Source organism: Dendrobates tinctorius, unplaced genomic scaffold (assembly GCF_039654945.1).
Source record: "Dendrobates tinctorius isolate UK_male_01 unplaced genomic scaffold, ASM3965494v1 ptg000011l, whole genome shotgun sequence".
Taxonomy (NCBI): domain Eukaryota; kingdom Metazoa; phylum Chordata; class Amphibia; order Anura; family Dendrobatidae; genus Dendrobates; species Dendrobates tinctorius.
The window spans coordinates 70,852,567-70,868,914 of record NW_027361679.1 but is presented as its reverse complement, the minus strand read 5'-3'; the positions used below and the strand labels follow the sequence as shown (position 1 = coordinate 70,868,914).

General features: G+C 44.9%; 1 protein-coding gene across 1 annotated transcript in view; it reads right to left on the bottom strand.

The window, feature by feature from the left end:
• The window catches only part of HGSNAT (heparan-alpha-glucosaminide N-acetyltransferase), a 117,525-nt gene that overhangs the window by 67,956 nt on the left and 33,221 nt on the right, over positions 1–16,348 (bottom strand). Inside the window, exons 4-7 of the mRNA XM_073543194.1 lie at positions 14,474–14,595; positions 14,294–14,363; positions 3,732–3,801; positions 3,439–3,542 (exon numbers count right to left, since the gene is read on the bottom strand). Of these exons, the coding sequence (XP_073399295.1) occupies positions 3,439–3,542; positions 3,732–3,801; positions 14,294–14,363; positions 14,474–14,595 (366 nt within the window). The remainder of the gene's footprint in view (positions 1–3,438; positions 3,543–3,731; positions 3,802–14,293; positions 14,364–14,473; positions 14,596–16,348) is intronic.

Below are 16,348 nucleotides of genomic sequence, written 5' to 3'. Positions count from 1 at the left end.
GTTTGGCAGCTCACTAGCGACCATTTAGCGATGCACCAGCGATCCTTACCGGGTCATATCGTGATCGGGATCGCTGGTGCATCGCTAAATGTAACGGGGCCTCCCCAACTTGGCCTTGAAAATAAGCCGCCGGCATGGCCAAAAAACCAGGCCCATCTACAGAGAGCCCTGTAGCCACGCCCAGAGACGACACACAAAGTGGGCTAAGGCGGTCCCCATCAACCAAACCCCAGGTACAAGGTCAAAGACAACTCCTGGAAGGCAGCGCAAGGACTGGTCACTGCAGTAACTTATTGTTTTGTTTTTTTTAGGTTTTGATAATTTTTACATTTTTAAGACTATGTAGATTTTCATTTATTGTTGTTGTGAACAGTTCTTATGTTACCTCAGTCCGGGAGTACCGAATTTCACTGGTGGTGGTGGTGGTGTGGGGGGGGGGGGGGTGTGGCACCCATGTGTCCGGTTGCCACGGTGACATTGCCTCCCTCTAAGGAGTGATGTCATGCCTGGAGGCAGGGAAGGGGGGTCCCCATGCCAGGTAACAGTGTACATGTCAATTCCTGCTCCAGGCTAGAAAGGGGAGCTTCCTTATAAATTGTGGCCAGCAGGTGGGGTTAGCGAGTCAGAAAGAAGTCAGCTGAGGGAGCAAACAGGAGCGTTGTCAAGGAAACAGGAGCCAGCTACAGCTCATGAAGGGACAGTGACAGAGGAGAGTTGGCAGTTGGTCTGTGGAGAGGGATGGGACAGGAGCAGAGACAAGAGCTCTGGTAAACTAAAATTGCATATAGCTGACCTCAGAGTGGAGCGCTGATAAAAAAGGGATGACAGAGTCCTTGGCTGGGCAGGTGCTGTATGCCCTGACAGCCGAATCTGGAGGGCAAGGGACTGCAAGCTCCCTGCCCACACCGAACACCTGAAGGCACGGCAGCAGACCAAGAGCCCGGGGCTGACAGTGAGAAGGACAGTGCCTGTGATATAGGCTCACGCTGTCTGCCATATAGGTTAGAAACCATCACGCAGGAGAGGGCTGCAGCTTAGCTACAAGCAGCAGGGTCCCGAAAAGAGCGCAGAAGGAAGGTCCCCAACCCCACCTGGCAGGATGGATCCCCTGAATGCCTCCTGAATGACTCAGACAGTCTTCTGTAATTGGTACCCCAGATTGCATCTACTTTCAAGTAAAAGGTAAAGAAAACTGCACCTCTGTGTCCTTAACTTATTCTCTGCACCCAACGTTTACCACCATCTGATCAAATATATTTGCCCTGGGGCCCTGCTCTACCCATGTGGAACTGAACCATCTTTGCTGCGTCACCATCAGCCCCAGTGGACCAAAACCGCAGCATCGGCCACCCATTGCCGAACACCACGGGTGGCGTCACTATTAAACACCACATTACTAACCTATTTTATGACACGGCCACGGAAACGGATCATGGACCCATGACCTTCCCATAGAACTGTCCAGTCCGATTCTGGGTACCTCACGTCCCTGGTGGGCGCATGACACGCGTCTCCACCCCCACAGACGTGGAGCGCATATTCATTACCTTAATGAGCGGTACCACGTGACCGCTCAGCGCAGGAGAGCTGCAGGAAGCCAGGACAACGGAGACACAGGGACATGCAGTGACGGCGCGAGGAATGAGAGTATGACAGGGGAGGACCGGGGGAGCCGAGCCATACATAGAAGGATGGGACGTGGGGAGCTGAGCTATACATAGAAGGATGGGACGGGGGAGCCACACAGAGCAGGACAGGGATGAGGGGACAACGCATACCCGGCTTATACTAGAGTTAATAAGCTTACCCAGTTTTCCATGCCAAAATTAGGTGCCTCGGCTTATACCCGGGTCTGCTTATACTCGAGTATATACGGTATTTCATATCTTTTGGACATGCGTTAATATGGAAAGGCATCTTTAAATTGTTGAATAAAATCAACAACTCTAAGGTTAAAGTGTCACCACAACTAGCCCTTCTATCTTGACTCAAATTCACTTCCATAGAAGATAAACATATTTCCATTTACCGTATATATTTGCTATAACATTGCTACTTTTTGCATTTAATATATAATGATATATTTCATGGACTTAAGTGTTCCTATCTGGACCTATACCCAAACTCTGTAAATGCTACGGAGCGCACACTATGTGCACGCCAATGCAGTTTGGGGGCATCCTGGGATGCATCTTTCAGGCTGGAGCTCCAGTCATGTGCCAGGCCCGCGCTTATGGGACCCACGTGGGAGGGCCTAATTCTCATGGTCTGATAGTCCACCATGATGCACGCTCCTACATATAGAGCGATTTACGCCAACATAGATGGACACCATTTGGTAGTCTTATGAGAGGTGTGATGCAATGAAGGGTATAAGACCTACCCCTTTGATTAATAGTAGGTCATTCGGTATGACCTGGGCCATGCCCTCTATAAAGGTGATTGGTAAAACATTGCATTAATCTGAATGATTATTTTCTGATCTTACCTAAATCAGTAACTCAGGATACTCCTCTAAATATCAAGATCTGTTCAATTCCACCTACTCCCAGACTATGAATAACGAATGTTTATTTCCCAGCAATCTGCACACTGATTGGTCATTTAGTATTATACAAACTTGCTCCTGTTGCTGTGATGCCAGGCCCAGAAGAAGTCATTGGGGCCGGCACCACCACCCACAAGAGATAAGTCACTATCTTATATGCTGCGTTACTTTTGGAGGTCTACTCTCTACCTTGACTTCCCTGTGACTCAGGATAATTTCATTATCGTAGAATTTACATCTCTTACTATGCACTGGGAACAGTTTGTTACAGTCTCCTGGTAGATTATAATTGTGGGTGTGTGGCGACACCTTGTGATTTCCCACTTTTTATCCTTCATGTTTTTCTTAGTGTGTTTAATAAAGATATGTTTTTTACTTTATGGTTCTTGTGTACATTTTTTTGTATATGATTTGATTGTATTGAACACCTCACTTTATCCATGCGAGTTTGATGGCACTTCAATATTTTGGGTATAATTTGCATATATATATATATCTTAGAGGTGCCACAACCATTAATACAACCCCCCCCCCCTATTTTCTTAAAAAAATACGATTCTATATGGTCTTCATTATATGGATATAATTAAACTGAAAACCTGTGATGCCATAAAAAAGATTTATACTATAGATCTATTTTGTTCTCACCTCCCTTTCCCCCGTTTCCATCATTTATTCTTTTTACCCCCATCCCATTTCTCTCCCCCCTTTCAGGCCTCATCTTTCCTTCCTTTCTCAGGTTTTTCCTCCAAGTTAAAAGTTTTGTTGTTAGGAGGCTATAACTGTTGTAATACTACTATACTGCCTTTATCATTTTATTTTCCCTTTGTTTTGTTAAAAAAAAAAAAAAAAACCCTTAATAAAGTATATTAAGAAAAGTTAATAGTTACCCTCTAAATGTGTCAAGTGACCGGAGCCTCTGGGGCACAGTATTCCAGGTAGTGTAATGTGCGTCCTGGCTGCATAGATCAGTCCTACTGGGGGAACCAAGCTCCTATAAACCAACAAATAAAGAATAGACTCAATGCATGAATGCAATAGCTGTCAATGTATGAATGAAAAAAGGTGCCACATACAAATTCTGTTACTTCAGACCATGTGTTACAAGCATCCACACTCGTAAAATAGGCAAGTCATAAGGAATATATAGACTTGAAAGCAAAAATCCAAATTATAAACTCACGGAATTAATGAGTCGATCAGTTTCAACAGGGTTAATCCACTTGCATAGCCAATTCTGTATGGTGTTCAGTCTAAAAAGATAGAAAAAAAAAAAAGTTTATTTAAAATGACAATTATTCTTTAAACAACCTTTTCATACATAAAAAGTACAAGTGAATGTAAAAAATTGTGTCCGTCTTTCTCCCCTTTTGAGCAATTTCTTCCCCTCCTTCCTGAACTCATCATTCCCGCTAAATAAAAAATAGAGGGATCAATTCCATCTTGCTCAATATAAGACAGACTGTCAGTGAAAAGAGGTGTCAGCCATCAATATGCGGTGTGACCTATGGAGGAGGTATTGGGAAGGAGGAGAGTGCGGCAGAGTCAGAAGCAGAGAAACAGTGTTGATTCTAGCGAGCTTATCCAAATGCTGAATTCACAGTTAAAGCAGCAAGTGTATTCTGTAAGTATACATTTGTGATGAAATGTGCATAGTCTCTACTAGAGATGGGAGAATCCGAACAGTAAAGTTTAGGGTCCGTATCGGACACCTAGTTTCCATGTATGGACCGTGAATAAGGACATCAATGTTCCCGGACGTCCGTGTTACTGTTCGGAAGCCTGAACAAAGATTGTTAAAAGGCTGCAACCAATCAAGAAGCTGTTCCTGTGTAGGCACTTCTGGTCCCATACGTCAAGTATTTGCATGGCTGTGAAAGGCCAGTGAACCATGTATTTAAAAAAATAAACACACAATGTGGGGTCCCCCTATTTCTTATAAGGCCTCTTTCACACTTCCGTTTTTGACCATCAGTCAAAATCCGCCAGTTTTTTTAAAAAACGGATCTGCCATTTTCTTGGCGGATCCGTTTTTTTCCCCATTGAGTTGCATTACTGGCAGATCTTGACGGATGGCCATCCGTTAGATCCTTTTTTTGCGGATCGGCCAAATTTTTTGCGTCCGCCGGCATGCCTGGACGGACCCTGCAACGTTTTTTTTGTTGTAGGAAATCTCTCTCTCTCTCTCTCTCTCTCTCTCTCTCTCTCTCTCTCTCTCTCTCTCTCTCTCTCTCTCTCTCTCTCTCTCTCTCTCTCTCTCTCTCTCTCTCTCTCTCTCTCTCTCTCTCTCTCTCTCTCTCTCTCTCTCTCTCTCTCTCTCCTCCCCCCCCCCCCCCCCCCCTGCGGTTCCTTTAAAAAAAAAAAACGGTCTGGTGGCATCCGTTTGCATCAGTTACAAACGGATCCGCTTTCCGCCATTTTGCCAGATTTTAACTGACAAGAAAAAACGGAAGTGTGAAAGGCCTAACCAGTAAAGCAATGAACATAAGGATGAGTGACCTCATGGAGATCAACATCCAACACTGCGGAGACACCATCACATGTTTCTCAACGCAGTGATCTAGAGCACTGCCCCCATCCCTTATGGGAAATATGCAAAAGCATGTAAATCAACAGCCGCGGAGACACCATCACATGTTTCTCAACGCAAGCAATGACTAGCCAGGTCTTTGCCCGGGAAGGAACAACCACGGGAAGGGCAGTCTCCAATGAAGGAAACCACCTATGCCAAAACATGGTATCCATCCACAGACAGCTGTTTCGGGGTATTGCCCCTCATCAGTGTGGAGTAGGAAACTGGCTAGTAGGAGCAATGCCTAGTGAAAGGCTATGAACATAAGGATGAGTGACCTCATGGAGATCAACATCCAACACTGCGGAGACACCAGTAACCAGTAAAGCAGGCAGCTGGGTGGGCTGCTATTTTCAGGCTGGGATGGTCCATGGATTTCTGGCCGCCCTCAGCCTAAAAAAATAGCAGTCCACAGCTTTACTACTTTTATTTAGATTGTGAGCCCCATCGGGGACAGTGATGATAATGTGTGTGCAAACTGTAAAGCGCTGCGGAATATGTTAGCGCTATATAAAAATAAAGATTATTATTATTTCTTTTGACTACGAGGTTAGTAATGGGGGTGTGAGAGATGCCTCAGTTATTAACCCCTGGGCTTGATGACAGCAGACATTACACAGATGACAACCCGAAAAATGACTTTTGCCAACGCACCAGGGTAAGTGGGAAGAGCTGAGGCCAAACAGATGACGCTGGTGTTAATAGTATGGTAGGGGGCCAATATCCATAGCCCCTTCCCAGCTTCTTAATATCAGCCTGCTGCTGATTAGTCTCTGCTGGTTAATAAAAATAGGGGGGGGACCCCATATTTGTGAGCGGTCCACCTTTTTTTAATAACCAGTAAAGGTTATTAAGGCAGCTGTGAGCTGATTATTAATAGCCTGGGAAGCTCCATGTTTATTGCTCTCTTCCAAAACAACACCACCAACCCCCAGCTGCCTGCTCTCCCTCAGCTGGTTATTAAAGATAATGGGGACACAGTGCAATTTCTTTAGTTTTATTACCTGTATACATGTATAGCAAGCTACACTAGAGAGATAGATCTAGATAGATAGATATAGATAGATAGATAGATAGATATATCTAGCTATCACTGACATTTTTCTTACTATGCACTGGTGGTGGCTGGTGAAAACTCAGTGTCACTTGCTCTTGCTGCCAACAGCGAGACCAGGAGTACGATGATCAGTATAGTTGTCATCAGCCAACGCCTGACCAGCGGTAACCTTTTCACTGCCGTTCACAGCTGCTGGCTCACATGCTGTCCTCTGTGGGAACCAGCGCTGTGACTCCAGTAGGTTACTCCCAGTCAGAGCCGGTGTTTCCCATGCTGTCACACAGATGACTGGTAACCGCCGGATGCTCAGGCAACCTGATGGACCCAAACATCCACGGGTCCGCCCCATCACTATTCTCTACACAACTGTCCAGTTAGTAAGGGCACAGGGATGATTATAGGAGCGCCAGGTCCTACCAGATAGCATTTTAATAGGTGACTTAATGGTAACATTTCTGTGCGTACAATACAAAATATTAGTATTGCATGGTACCATTTGAGTTTTGATATTTTTGTTACTAATGCTATGTGTAGTCATTTTTATTTGTACAATGCATTGCACAAAACTATTGCTTGCTCAATAAATGGCATTATAATTGTGAGAATTAATGGCACAATGATATATGCACTGTATGGCACTGATTTTGAACCATTATTTTTTCCTGTATGGGAAAATTGTTTGAGTAATGCATGGTACAACTGTTTAAAACAGAATAGGTAACTAGTGTGAAATTTAACCCCTTCACTCCGAGCTTTTTTCGATTTTTCGTTTTTCGCTCCCTTTCTTTCCAGAGCCACAGCTTTTTTATTTTTCCGTCAATATGGCCATGGGAGGGCTTATTTTTTGCGGGACGAGTTGTACTCTTAAATGACACCATTGGTTTTAACATGACGTGTACTCGAAAATGGGAAAAAAAATTCCAAGTGCAGTTAAATTGCAAAAAAGTGCAATCCCACACTTGTTTTTTGCGTAGCTTTTTTGCTAGGTACGCTAGATGCTAAATCTAACCTGCCATTATGATTCTCCAGGTTATTATGAGTTCATAGACACCAAACATGTCTATGTTCTCTTTTATCCAAGTGGCGAAAAAAATACCAAAGTTAGTTAAAAAGAAAAAAAATGCGCTATTTTCTGAGACCCGTAGTGTCTCCATTTTTCAGGATCTAGGTCGGATGAGGGTTTATTTTTTGCGTGCCGGGCTGAAGTTTTTAATGATACCACTTTTGTGCAAATACGTTCTTTTGATTGCCCGTTAGTGCATTTTAATGAAATGTCGCGGCGACCAAAAAAAATGTAATTCTGCTGTTTTGAATTTTTTTCTCGCTACGCCGTTTAGCGATCGGGTTAATGCTTTTTTTTATTGATACATCGGGCGATTCTGAACGCAGCAATACCCAATATGTGTATGTGGGATTTTTTTTATTGTTTTATTTTGATTGGGGCGAAAGGGCGGTGATTTGAAAGTTTAGGCTTAATTTTTTTTTTCTTTTACTTTTGGCATGCTTCAATAGCCTCCATAGGAGGCTAGAAGCATGCACAAAGCGATCGGCTCTGCTACATATGGGCGATGAGCAGATCGCCCACATGTAGCAGATTTACTGCTGTGCTCTCAGCGCCGGCCACCGGGCGACGCTCAAAGCCATCTGCCTGAAACAACCATAGAGGTCTCTGAGACCTGTGGTTGTCCATGCAACGCGTCGCCGACCCCCGATCACGTGACGAGGGTTGGTGATGAGCTCACTTCCGGCCCGGCGGCCGGAAGTGCTATTTAAATGCCCGCTGTCAGCGGAATTTAACTAGTTAATAGGCGCGGGGGATGGCTATTCCGCTCACGCCTATTGCGGGCACGTCAGCTGTTCAAAACAGCTGACATGTCGCGGCTTTGAGGTGGGCTCACCGCTGGAGCCCACCTCAAAGCAGGGGATCCTTACCGACGACGTACTATTCAGTCATCGGAAAGGAAGGGGTTAAATGGGTGTTGCATCCCTACTGTACAAATGGCATGGTGTGCTCTATAAAGAGAAAAAAAACAGCACGCTACATGCACACCAGTTTGTATCTCAGGTCATTTCTTTAGGTTTTTTTTCACTACTGTATAACAGCAAGAAAAGTTTCCATATGTTGTGCATGGGCAGAGAAGAAGAAAAAAAAAAAAAAAAAAAAAAAAAAAAAAAAAGCGTTTATAGGAAGCCAGCAGAAGGAAAATGACCAAAAATGTAGAGTCTGTAGAAGATGTCTAAACCACAAAAAAAAGAAAAAAAAAAAAACACATACATGCTGGATGAGACCGTATAAAATGGATAATGTGACAGTAAATATTAAGCGGTGTCTAAATTGGGCTTTGGAAACCCAAAAAATCATTGGTGCAGCTGCATAAAAAAGGAAGCAGAAATGCTGATTTTAGCATTTTGCCAGCACAACTTCCTGTTTCATTGCAAATTCTGATTATCCAATGCAGTGTCATACAAGATAATTGCTACATTTCTACCAAACAATATTAATTTATGATTCCTACACAGTTACAATATTAAAAATGCGCATTTTAATTTTGTGACCTATGAAATACATCCATGACTTACATACCTTCCTTATACGATCATGTAGAGTCGAGTGGGGAGAACTTGGTGGGAGGGCCGCCTCATCGACTAGATCTCAGGACCGATGTTCAAAGTATTAAGTTACGTACCGGTATCGGTATTTTTTGGAAGCCCTTGACAGCACCATGAGGGGATCCGCCCTTCGAAAACAGGAAACTTACAGATACAAAAGGGGCGGCACCTCTCCCACGCATCAGTTGGCTTACAGAGCTTGAGAGGACCACCACGGTTAATGCCACAAAATATATACACAACCTGAGCTAAATATCCCACGTGAAATTATACGTGGAAGAAGTGCGCACCCACACGTTAAAAGGGAGGGAACTAAGGGTGCTGTCATAGGCTTCCGAAAAATAATGTTACCGGTACGCAACTTAATACTTTATTCTGACTCCCATGACCGCACCACGAGAGAATTACAGAGATGTAACACTATCTTAGGGAGGGACTACGGCCTGCAGTACCCTTATCCTGAAGGGGAGATCTGAGGAATCGCTCATTTCTAACCTATAATGGTTAAAGAAGGTGCAAGGGGATGACCACGTAGCCACCATACATATTTGATTGACAGACACAGATCTCTCCGCCAAAGAGGTTGCCTTGGCTTGGGCAGAATGCGCCCTTAAGTTCTGTGGTGCCAGACCGCCACCTGCTGTATAAGCTAGAGAGATAGCCTCCCTAATGCATCTCGCTAGCTGGCAGACGACATTCTTGTTTTTGAATCAAAAATGAGGCCAAGAAATTGTTGGACCTTCAAGGGTTGTAGACGGGATTTTTCAAAATTTATTAGCCAACCCAGGCGTTCAACAGACATAGACCTTTCTACTTGGAAAAGGCAATGGTCTGCAGAATTGCCTATAATCAAGAAGTCGTTTAAGTAAGGTACTAATAAGATGTCCAACTCGCGAAGGTGGGCCATGACTTCAGATATTAATTTTGTAAAGACTCGAGGTGCTGTCAAGAGGCCACAGGGGAGCGCTCTATACTGGAAATGCCAGATGCCGCCATCTATGGAAACAGCCACTCTTAGGAAGCGTTGGTGTTCTGTATGAAAGGGCACATGGTAGTATGAGTCTTTTAAATCTAAAACCACCATAACAGTTTGAAACATTTTTATTGCCAAACCAACTGTTTCCATTTTGAAGGGCCGAGCCACTAGGAACTTATTAAGGGACCGAAGATTGATAATGGTCCTGTAGGAGTTATGCGGTTTCTGAACCAAAAACAGGGGAGAGTAGAATCCTCTACCCTCCTCGGATTCCGGTACTCCCACTAGGACTTTTTTGTGGCATAATTCGACAATTTCTGCTTCAAGAGCAGTTTGTTCTATTTGAGAGGAACAGACTGGGGTTATCCTAAACATATTTCCTGGGATCGAGAAGAACTCAAGCTTAAGCCCTGTCGATATTACATCCTGCACCCAAATGCTGTTGGTGGTAGGAGTCCAGGCTGGATAAAAAGCAGATAGTCTACCCCCCACGGCAATCACTAGTCATTGGGATGGTTTCTTTCGTTCCCGTAATGAACGCCTAAACATGAAGCCGGTACCTCTTTTGTCATCCCATCTGGAACGGTCTCTTGTCTAACCAAACTTCTTCCTGTTGAAGGGACATTGGTAAGCCGAGGATGTTGGGTTGGGGAACCTTTTTTCTCATCCCCTGCCTTATCCAGCAGTTCATCCAGGACTGGACCAAAGAGATACTCCCATTCACACAGGATGGCGCAGAGCTTAGACCTTGCTTGAATATCACCTGGCCAGCATTGTAGCCATAGTGCTCTGCGGGCCGCGTTGGAGAGGCCAGCTGCCCTTGCCGCCATTCTGACCCAATCCACTGAGGCGTCTGATAGAAAGGCTGTAGCCCCTTGAATTGTTGGGCAGGCTCCCAGAATCTTTTCCCTGGGGGCTTCCTCTTTTAGCTGAGACTCAAGTTGGTCCAGTCAGACCATCATAGTTCTGGCCGTGCAAGTGGATCCGGCTGCCATCTCCCAGGTCCCTTTAAGAAAAACGTCTGCTTTCCTGTCTAAAGGCCCCGTCTCACTAAGCGATCTCGGTAGCGAGATCGCTGCTGAGTCACAACTTGTGACGTAACAGCGATCTCACCAGCGAGATCGCTGTGTGTGACAGCGATCAGCAAGCGGCCCCCCTGCCGGTATCGCTGAAAGAAACTTCTGGACATTTCTTTGGTCGCTGGTCTCCCGCTGGCCAGCACGCATCGCTGTGTGTGACAGGCGGGAGACCAGCGATCAGCTGTAAAAAATAAAAAAAATAAAAAATATAGTTATTCTCACCTTCCGACGTCCTGGTCAATCATCTTGCCTCTCTCCACGCTCCGGCCCCAGTGATCCTTTGCATGAATGACCGTGAGATATCACGGTCTCGAGGGATAACAAAGTCTCGCGGTCATTCATGCAAAGGATCACTGGGACCGGAGCGTGGAGAGAGGCCGGATGGCTGAACAGGACGTCGGAAGGTGAGAATAACTATATTTTTTATTTTTTTTATTATTTTTTACAGCGATGGCCAGCGATGCCGCACGCTCGGCATCGCTGTGCTGATCGCTGGTGAAGCTGTCTGACAGCTCACCAGCGATCACATAGCGATTCACCAGCGATCCTGACACCTTGATATCGGTGTAGGGATCACTGGTAAGTCGCTTAGTGTGACGGGGCCTTAAGGGATCCTTGAGAGAACCCATATCCTCGAAGAGTAAGGACGACTTTTTATTAATGCTTTGGCCACAGCTGCATCTAATTTACGGGCTTTCTCCCAGACGTTAACAGCTGGGTTGTCATAGGGATATCTCTGCTTGATGGTCGGCGGTAAGGAACCCTTCTTTTCCGGCCTCTTCCACTCCTGGAGAATCAATTCCTGAATCTTTTTATTCAAGGGAAAGGATCGTTTTTTTTTTATCCAATCCCTTAAACATGATGTCTTGCACGGATAGTTCTGGCTTGGGCTCTGCTATCCCCATTGTTCCCCTGACCGCCTTTACTAGTTTATCTACCCGGTCTAGGGGCAGACAGAAGCGGCCGAAGTCCTCTTCAGATGAAGAGGCTGAAAAGGATGATTCGGGGGAACTGTCGTCTCTCCTCCAGTCAATTGATGAATCTGATTCCGAGGGATCCTCTTGTCTAGAGCTCTTGCCTTGCGGCAGGGATTTTATGGACTCCCATACTTCTGTCCTGATGAGGTCTTTCAGACTTGAGGTGAAGTTGGGAGTCTCTTCTGCCACCTGAGGGGAACATTTAATGGGCACTATAGACTCTCTAGGCCTAACGCAGCTCCCCCCTCCCCAACCCAAAGACCTCACCGTCTGCTGGATACTCGGGGGGGGGCATAATCTCTTTGAGCAAGAGTACAGTAGGGCACATCTACAAAGGGCGCATTCTCTGTGTCTCGCCTTATCTGTGCATTTCTTCCCCTAGGACAAAAAAAAAAAAAACTAAAAAAAAAACAAGGGGGAGGCTGCATGGGTTAACATTCACAACAAAGATCACTTACCAGTGCTTGCAGAAATGGGTACCGAGATACGAGGAAGGAATGTCTCAGCTGGTGGTGATGTCTGCCATCTGGAAGAGTTCTTCCGGCTGGAACAGTCGCTCATTTGGCCCCGACTTGCACTCTGGTTCTTCTGTCGGGTCTCTGCTGCCTGCTGCTCAGGGGTTACTGCAGTTGCTCATCCTCCATGGTGGCGAAAAGTGGGCCAGAAGAATGGGTCCCCCTGCTTAGTGGCCATATATACCCCTCTCAGTATCTAGCCAACAGGGCATACCGCGCTTCCTCTTCGGGCTCCCCCGCAGGTGCATCCCGTTTTCAAAATCCGGGTCCGGTCCCTGGCACTGTGGCCGCCATTTTTCCACCGCCAGAATAGCCCCATGCATGCGCAGAAGGGAGCTGGTGACCCAGAAGTAACCGCCGGCCCCGCCCCCCGTCGGGCCCAAGATGGCACCGACCATGTCTGAGGCCGCTCCGGGACGGCCGGAGGGCAACCGCGCACACCCCCACATCTGACACCACCGGACCTAGAGGCACTGCCGGAGTGCAGGAGAACCCAGGGGCTACTGCCTACGCGCGGCTGCCTTCCAGAGGCGATCCTCCGGACCCTGCTGTATGCACACTGCCGTGAAGTCCATCGAGGACCACCATGCCGCTTCCAGGGACTCTGCACCGGCTGAGGTAGGAGACACCGCCCCCCCCCCCCCCCCCCCGCTATCTGAGCCGACCGGCCGGGCTTGGGGACGTCCTGAATTTGTAGGATCCGGTCCCCATCAGGAACAGGAAACCAACTGATGTGTGGGAGAGGTGCCGCCCTTTTGTGTCTGTAGGTTTCCTGTTACCGAAGGGCGGATGCGGATCCCCTCTCTCGTGGTGCTGTCATGGGAGTCCGAATAAAGTATGTTTTCTCTAAAACACTGCAGTGTTTCAGATTGAAACAAGTTTTATTTTTATTTAGGGGGCTCAGGTCCGAATCATACTGAACTGGTTCAGAATTACTCACGTGGTAGATTCACTTTTTTTAAGTTTTTTTATTATTGATTTTTATAAAGATTTACAAAGGTAAAATAAAAAAAGGGAAAAAACAACAACCAGACAAGCATTAGAGAAACAGTTCTCCACCCCCCCGACATGTTAACTTTAAGCATTAGCGGTGTTGTTCACATCATGGACTAACCCTTCACAACCATGTACTCACCTCCTGGACTGGTGCCATTCCACCAATGTCAGCGCTGTGTCTCCCAACCCTCCGTTCAACATAACATCAAGTAAGCGCTGCCCCCAAGCAACGGCTTCTGATTGGCTGCAGCCTTCACACTTCCCCCATATGGAACAGTTTAGTCTGAGGATAATGTGAAAGTGGCAGTCAGAGGCCACAGATAAGCCCCTGTTACACACTGCGATATCGCTAGCAATATCGCTGTAAAGTCACCGATTTTGTGACGTTACAGCGATATTACTAGCGATATCGCTGCATGTGATACTTACCTCCGACCGGCTCCCCCGCTGGTTATCGCTGATCGCGTGAGAAGCTGCTGGATCATTCCTCGTCGGCCACTTCCTGCGGCGCTTCCTGCTGTGGAGACGAGCGACGCGTGGAGCCGGGCGGGAGGACGCAGGATCGTCACGTCTGACAGGTAAGTAGCGCTCCCCGACCCCAGCGATGTCGCTGGTGAGATCTGCCTGTGTGGCAGCTCACTAGCGACCACCTAGCGATGCACCAGCGATCCTGACTGCGTCATATCGCTGGTCGGGATCGCTGGTGCATCTCTAGGTGTAACGGTACCCATAGTAATGTCATGGAAGCACCGGCAGACACAGCACAGTGCTGGAATGCCATTAGTCTGGGGAGGGAGTATATGCGATTGGTGTTATTTTTATTGCACATGGGGGACTACAGCATTTAAGAAATTATCCAACTAGTGGTCACGTAGACAAAACAATCAGCAAAGACATTAGCATGAATCTCTAGATTTAACTAATGTGCATACAAGTGGAAAATAAATTATATAAGATTCTTACCTTAAAAAAAATGATCCCAAGAATACTACTATAAAGATGGCAACATATATGAAAAACGCAATGACAATGGCTGCAGAGAAAAGAAAAAAAACAGTGGAATTTATAAAAAAAAATAAAAAAAAAATAAAAAAAAATTAATTGCTTTGTGAAAGTGTTGCATTCATGATTTTAAGTACTCACGAAGGTTGGAGTACCCCGGATTCTGATTAATAATTATTCCACAGGTTACATCTTGGGTAGTGGAATGGTTTGCCTTCACCCACAAGGAGTAGTTTCCAAATTCTCTAAAACTGTAATGAATCCTATGGAGAAAAAAAAAAAAAATCCATCTGGCAACTCTGATGGTTAGAACATTATAGAGTGCAGGGAAACTTTTCATTCAGTGAGTATAAGGGCAAAAAAAGTAAATCACACATATAAGATTAATGTTATCCAAATGGGCAGATTCTCTGATGAGTAATGTTGGGACGATAGAAAGACTGGGCATGCCGGATTTCAATATGTCCGATTCTTTGATAGCCAACAAAGATTGTAAGTGTATGAGCAACTTAACGCACAATAAAGTCTATGGTGATCAGTGGTTATTATGAAATTAGAGTATTATACCCACTGAAAACTTTATTCTCCCAATTTGGCCTATTTTATAAATATAACACAAGGAAATGTTCCCACTGGAAATTTAAATTCACTTATAAGTCACTTTACCGTAACCTGCAACCATTAGTTCTTATGGGAAAAAGTGTTCATAGGAATATTACCTATTGACACCAACTACCTTGCAGTTGCTCGAGAGGGTTACCTGTCCATAGAGCTGACAGTCACCTAAGGTGTATGGCCACTGCATACCGTAATAATTGGTAGACAAGAGAATGATCATCTGTAGACTGGCACAATAGAATGGTATCATGACCAAACAAATAAAAAAAAAATGCAAAGTGCAAAAGCAAATAAGTGAAGGATGCTACAGTGGAAAAAATAAGTATTTGATACACCATCAAATTTGCAAGTTTTCCCACCTACAAAGAATAGAGAGATCTGTCATTTTTATCAGATACACGTCAACTGTGAAAGACAATCAAAAAAAAAAAAAAATACACTATGCAATTTAAAGTATTTGATCACCTACCAACCAGCAAGAATTCTGGCTTTCACAGACTTGTTAGTTGTTTGCTTTTTTTTTTTTTTTTTTTTTTTTAAGAAGCCATTCTACTCTGCACTCATTACCTGTACTACTTACACCAGTTTGAACTCGTTACCACCAAAGCCAAGATCAAAGAGCTATCTACAGACACCAGGGACAAAATTTTAGACCTGCACAAGGCTGGGATTGGCTATAGGACAATAGGCAAGCAGCTGGTGAGAAGGTAACAACTGTTGGCACAATTATTAGAAAATGGAAGAAACACAAGATGACTGTCAATCTACCTCAGATCTTGCTCCAGGCAAGATCTCGTTATGGATGTGAAATCAATATTTAGTTTTGAAGATATCCAAAATATAGATGCATAAATGCTTACACCTGAATCATGGACACTCACATCCAATACGGACGCTTAGTATATACTGAAATAGAATGATATGGCTTGAGAAATATACCCGCCAACACATTACAACATAGTAACTTTTGGTATATTTACCAATACTTTGACCTTTGGTGTATGTTGACACAACTGGTCTGAGGTTATCAAGAACAAAGGAAAAATATGCCTGCATCTGGGAGTTAGTGCTTCTATATTGTTCTTCTATCCGGGAGTGAGCAACATCAGCACCCAAAGAATCAACAAACAATATGCCAATGAGGTAATGAATTGAAAAAGTACCTTGTTTTTTCCATAAATACAACCCCTTGCAAAAATTATGGAATCACCGGCCTTGGCGGATGTTCATTCAGTTGTTTAATTTTGTAGAAAAAAAAAACAAAAACAAAAAAACCACTCCAACACATCACTAGTATTTTGTTGCGCCACCTCTGGCTTTTACAGTCATATGTTAAAGTTTGGGCACCCCTATTAATGTTAACCTTTTTTCTTTATAACAATTTTGGTTTTTGCAACA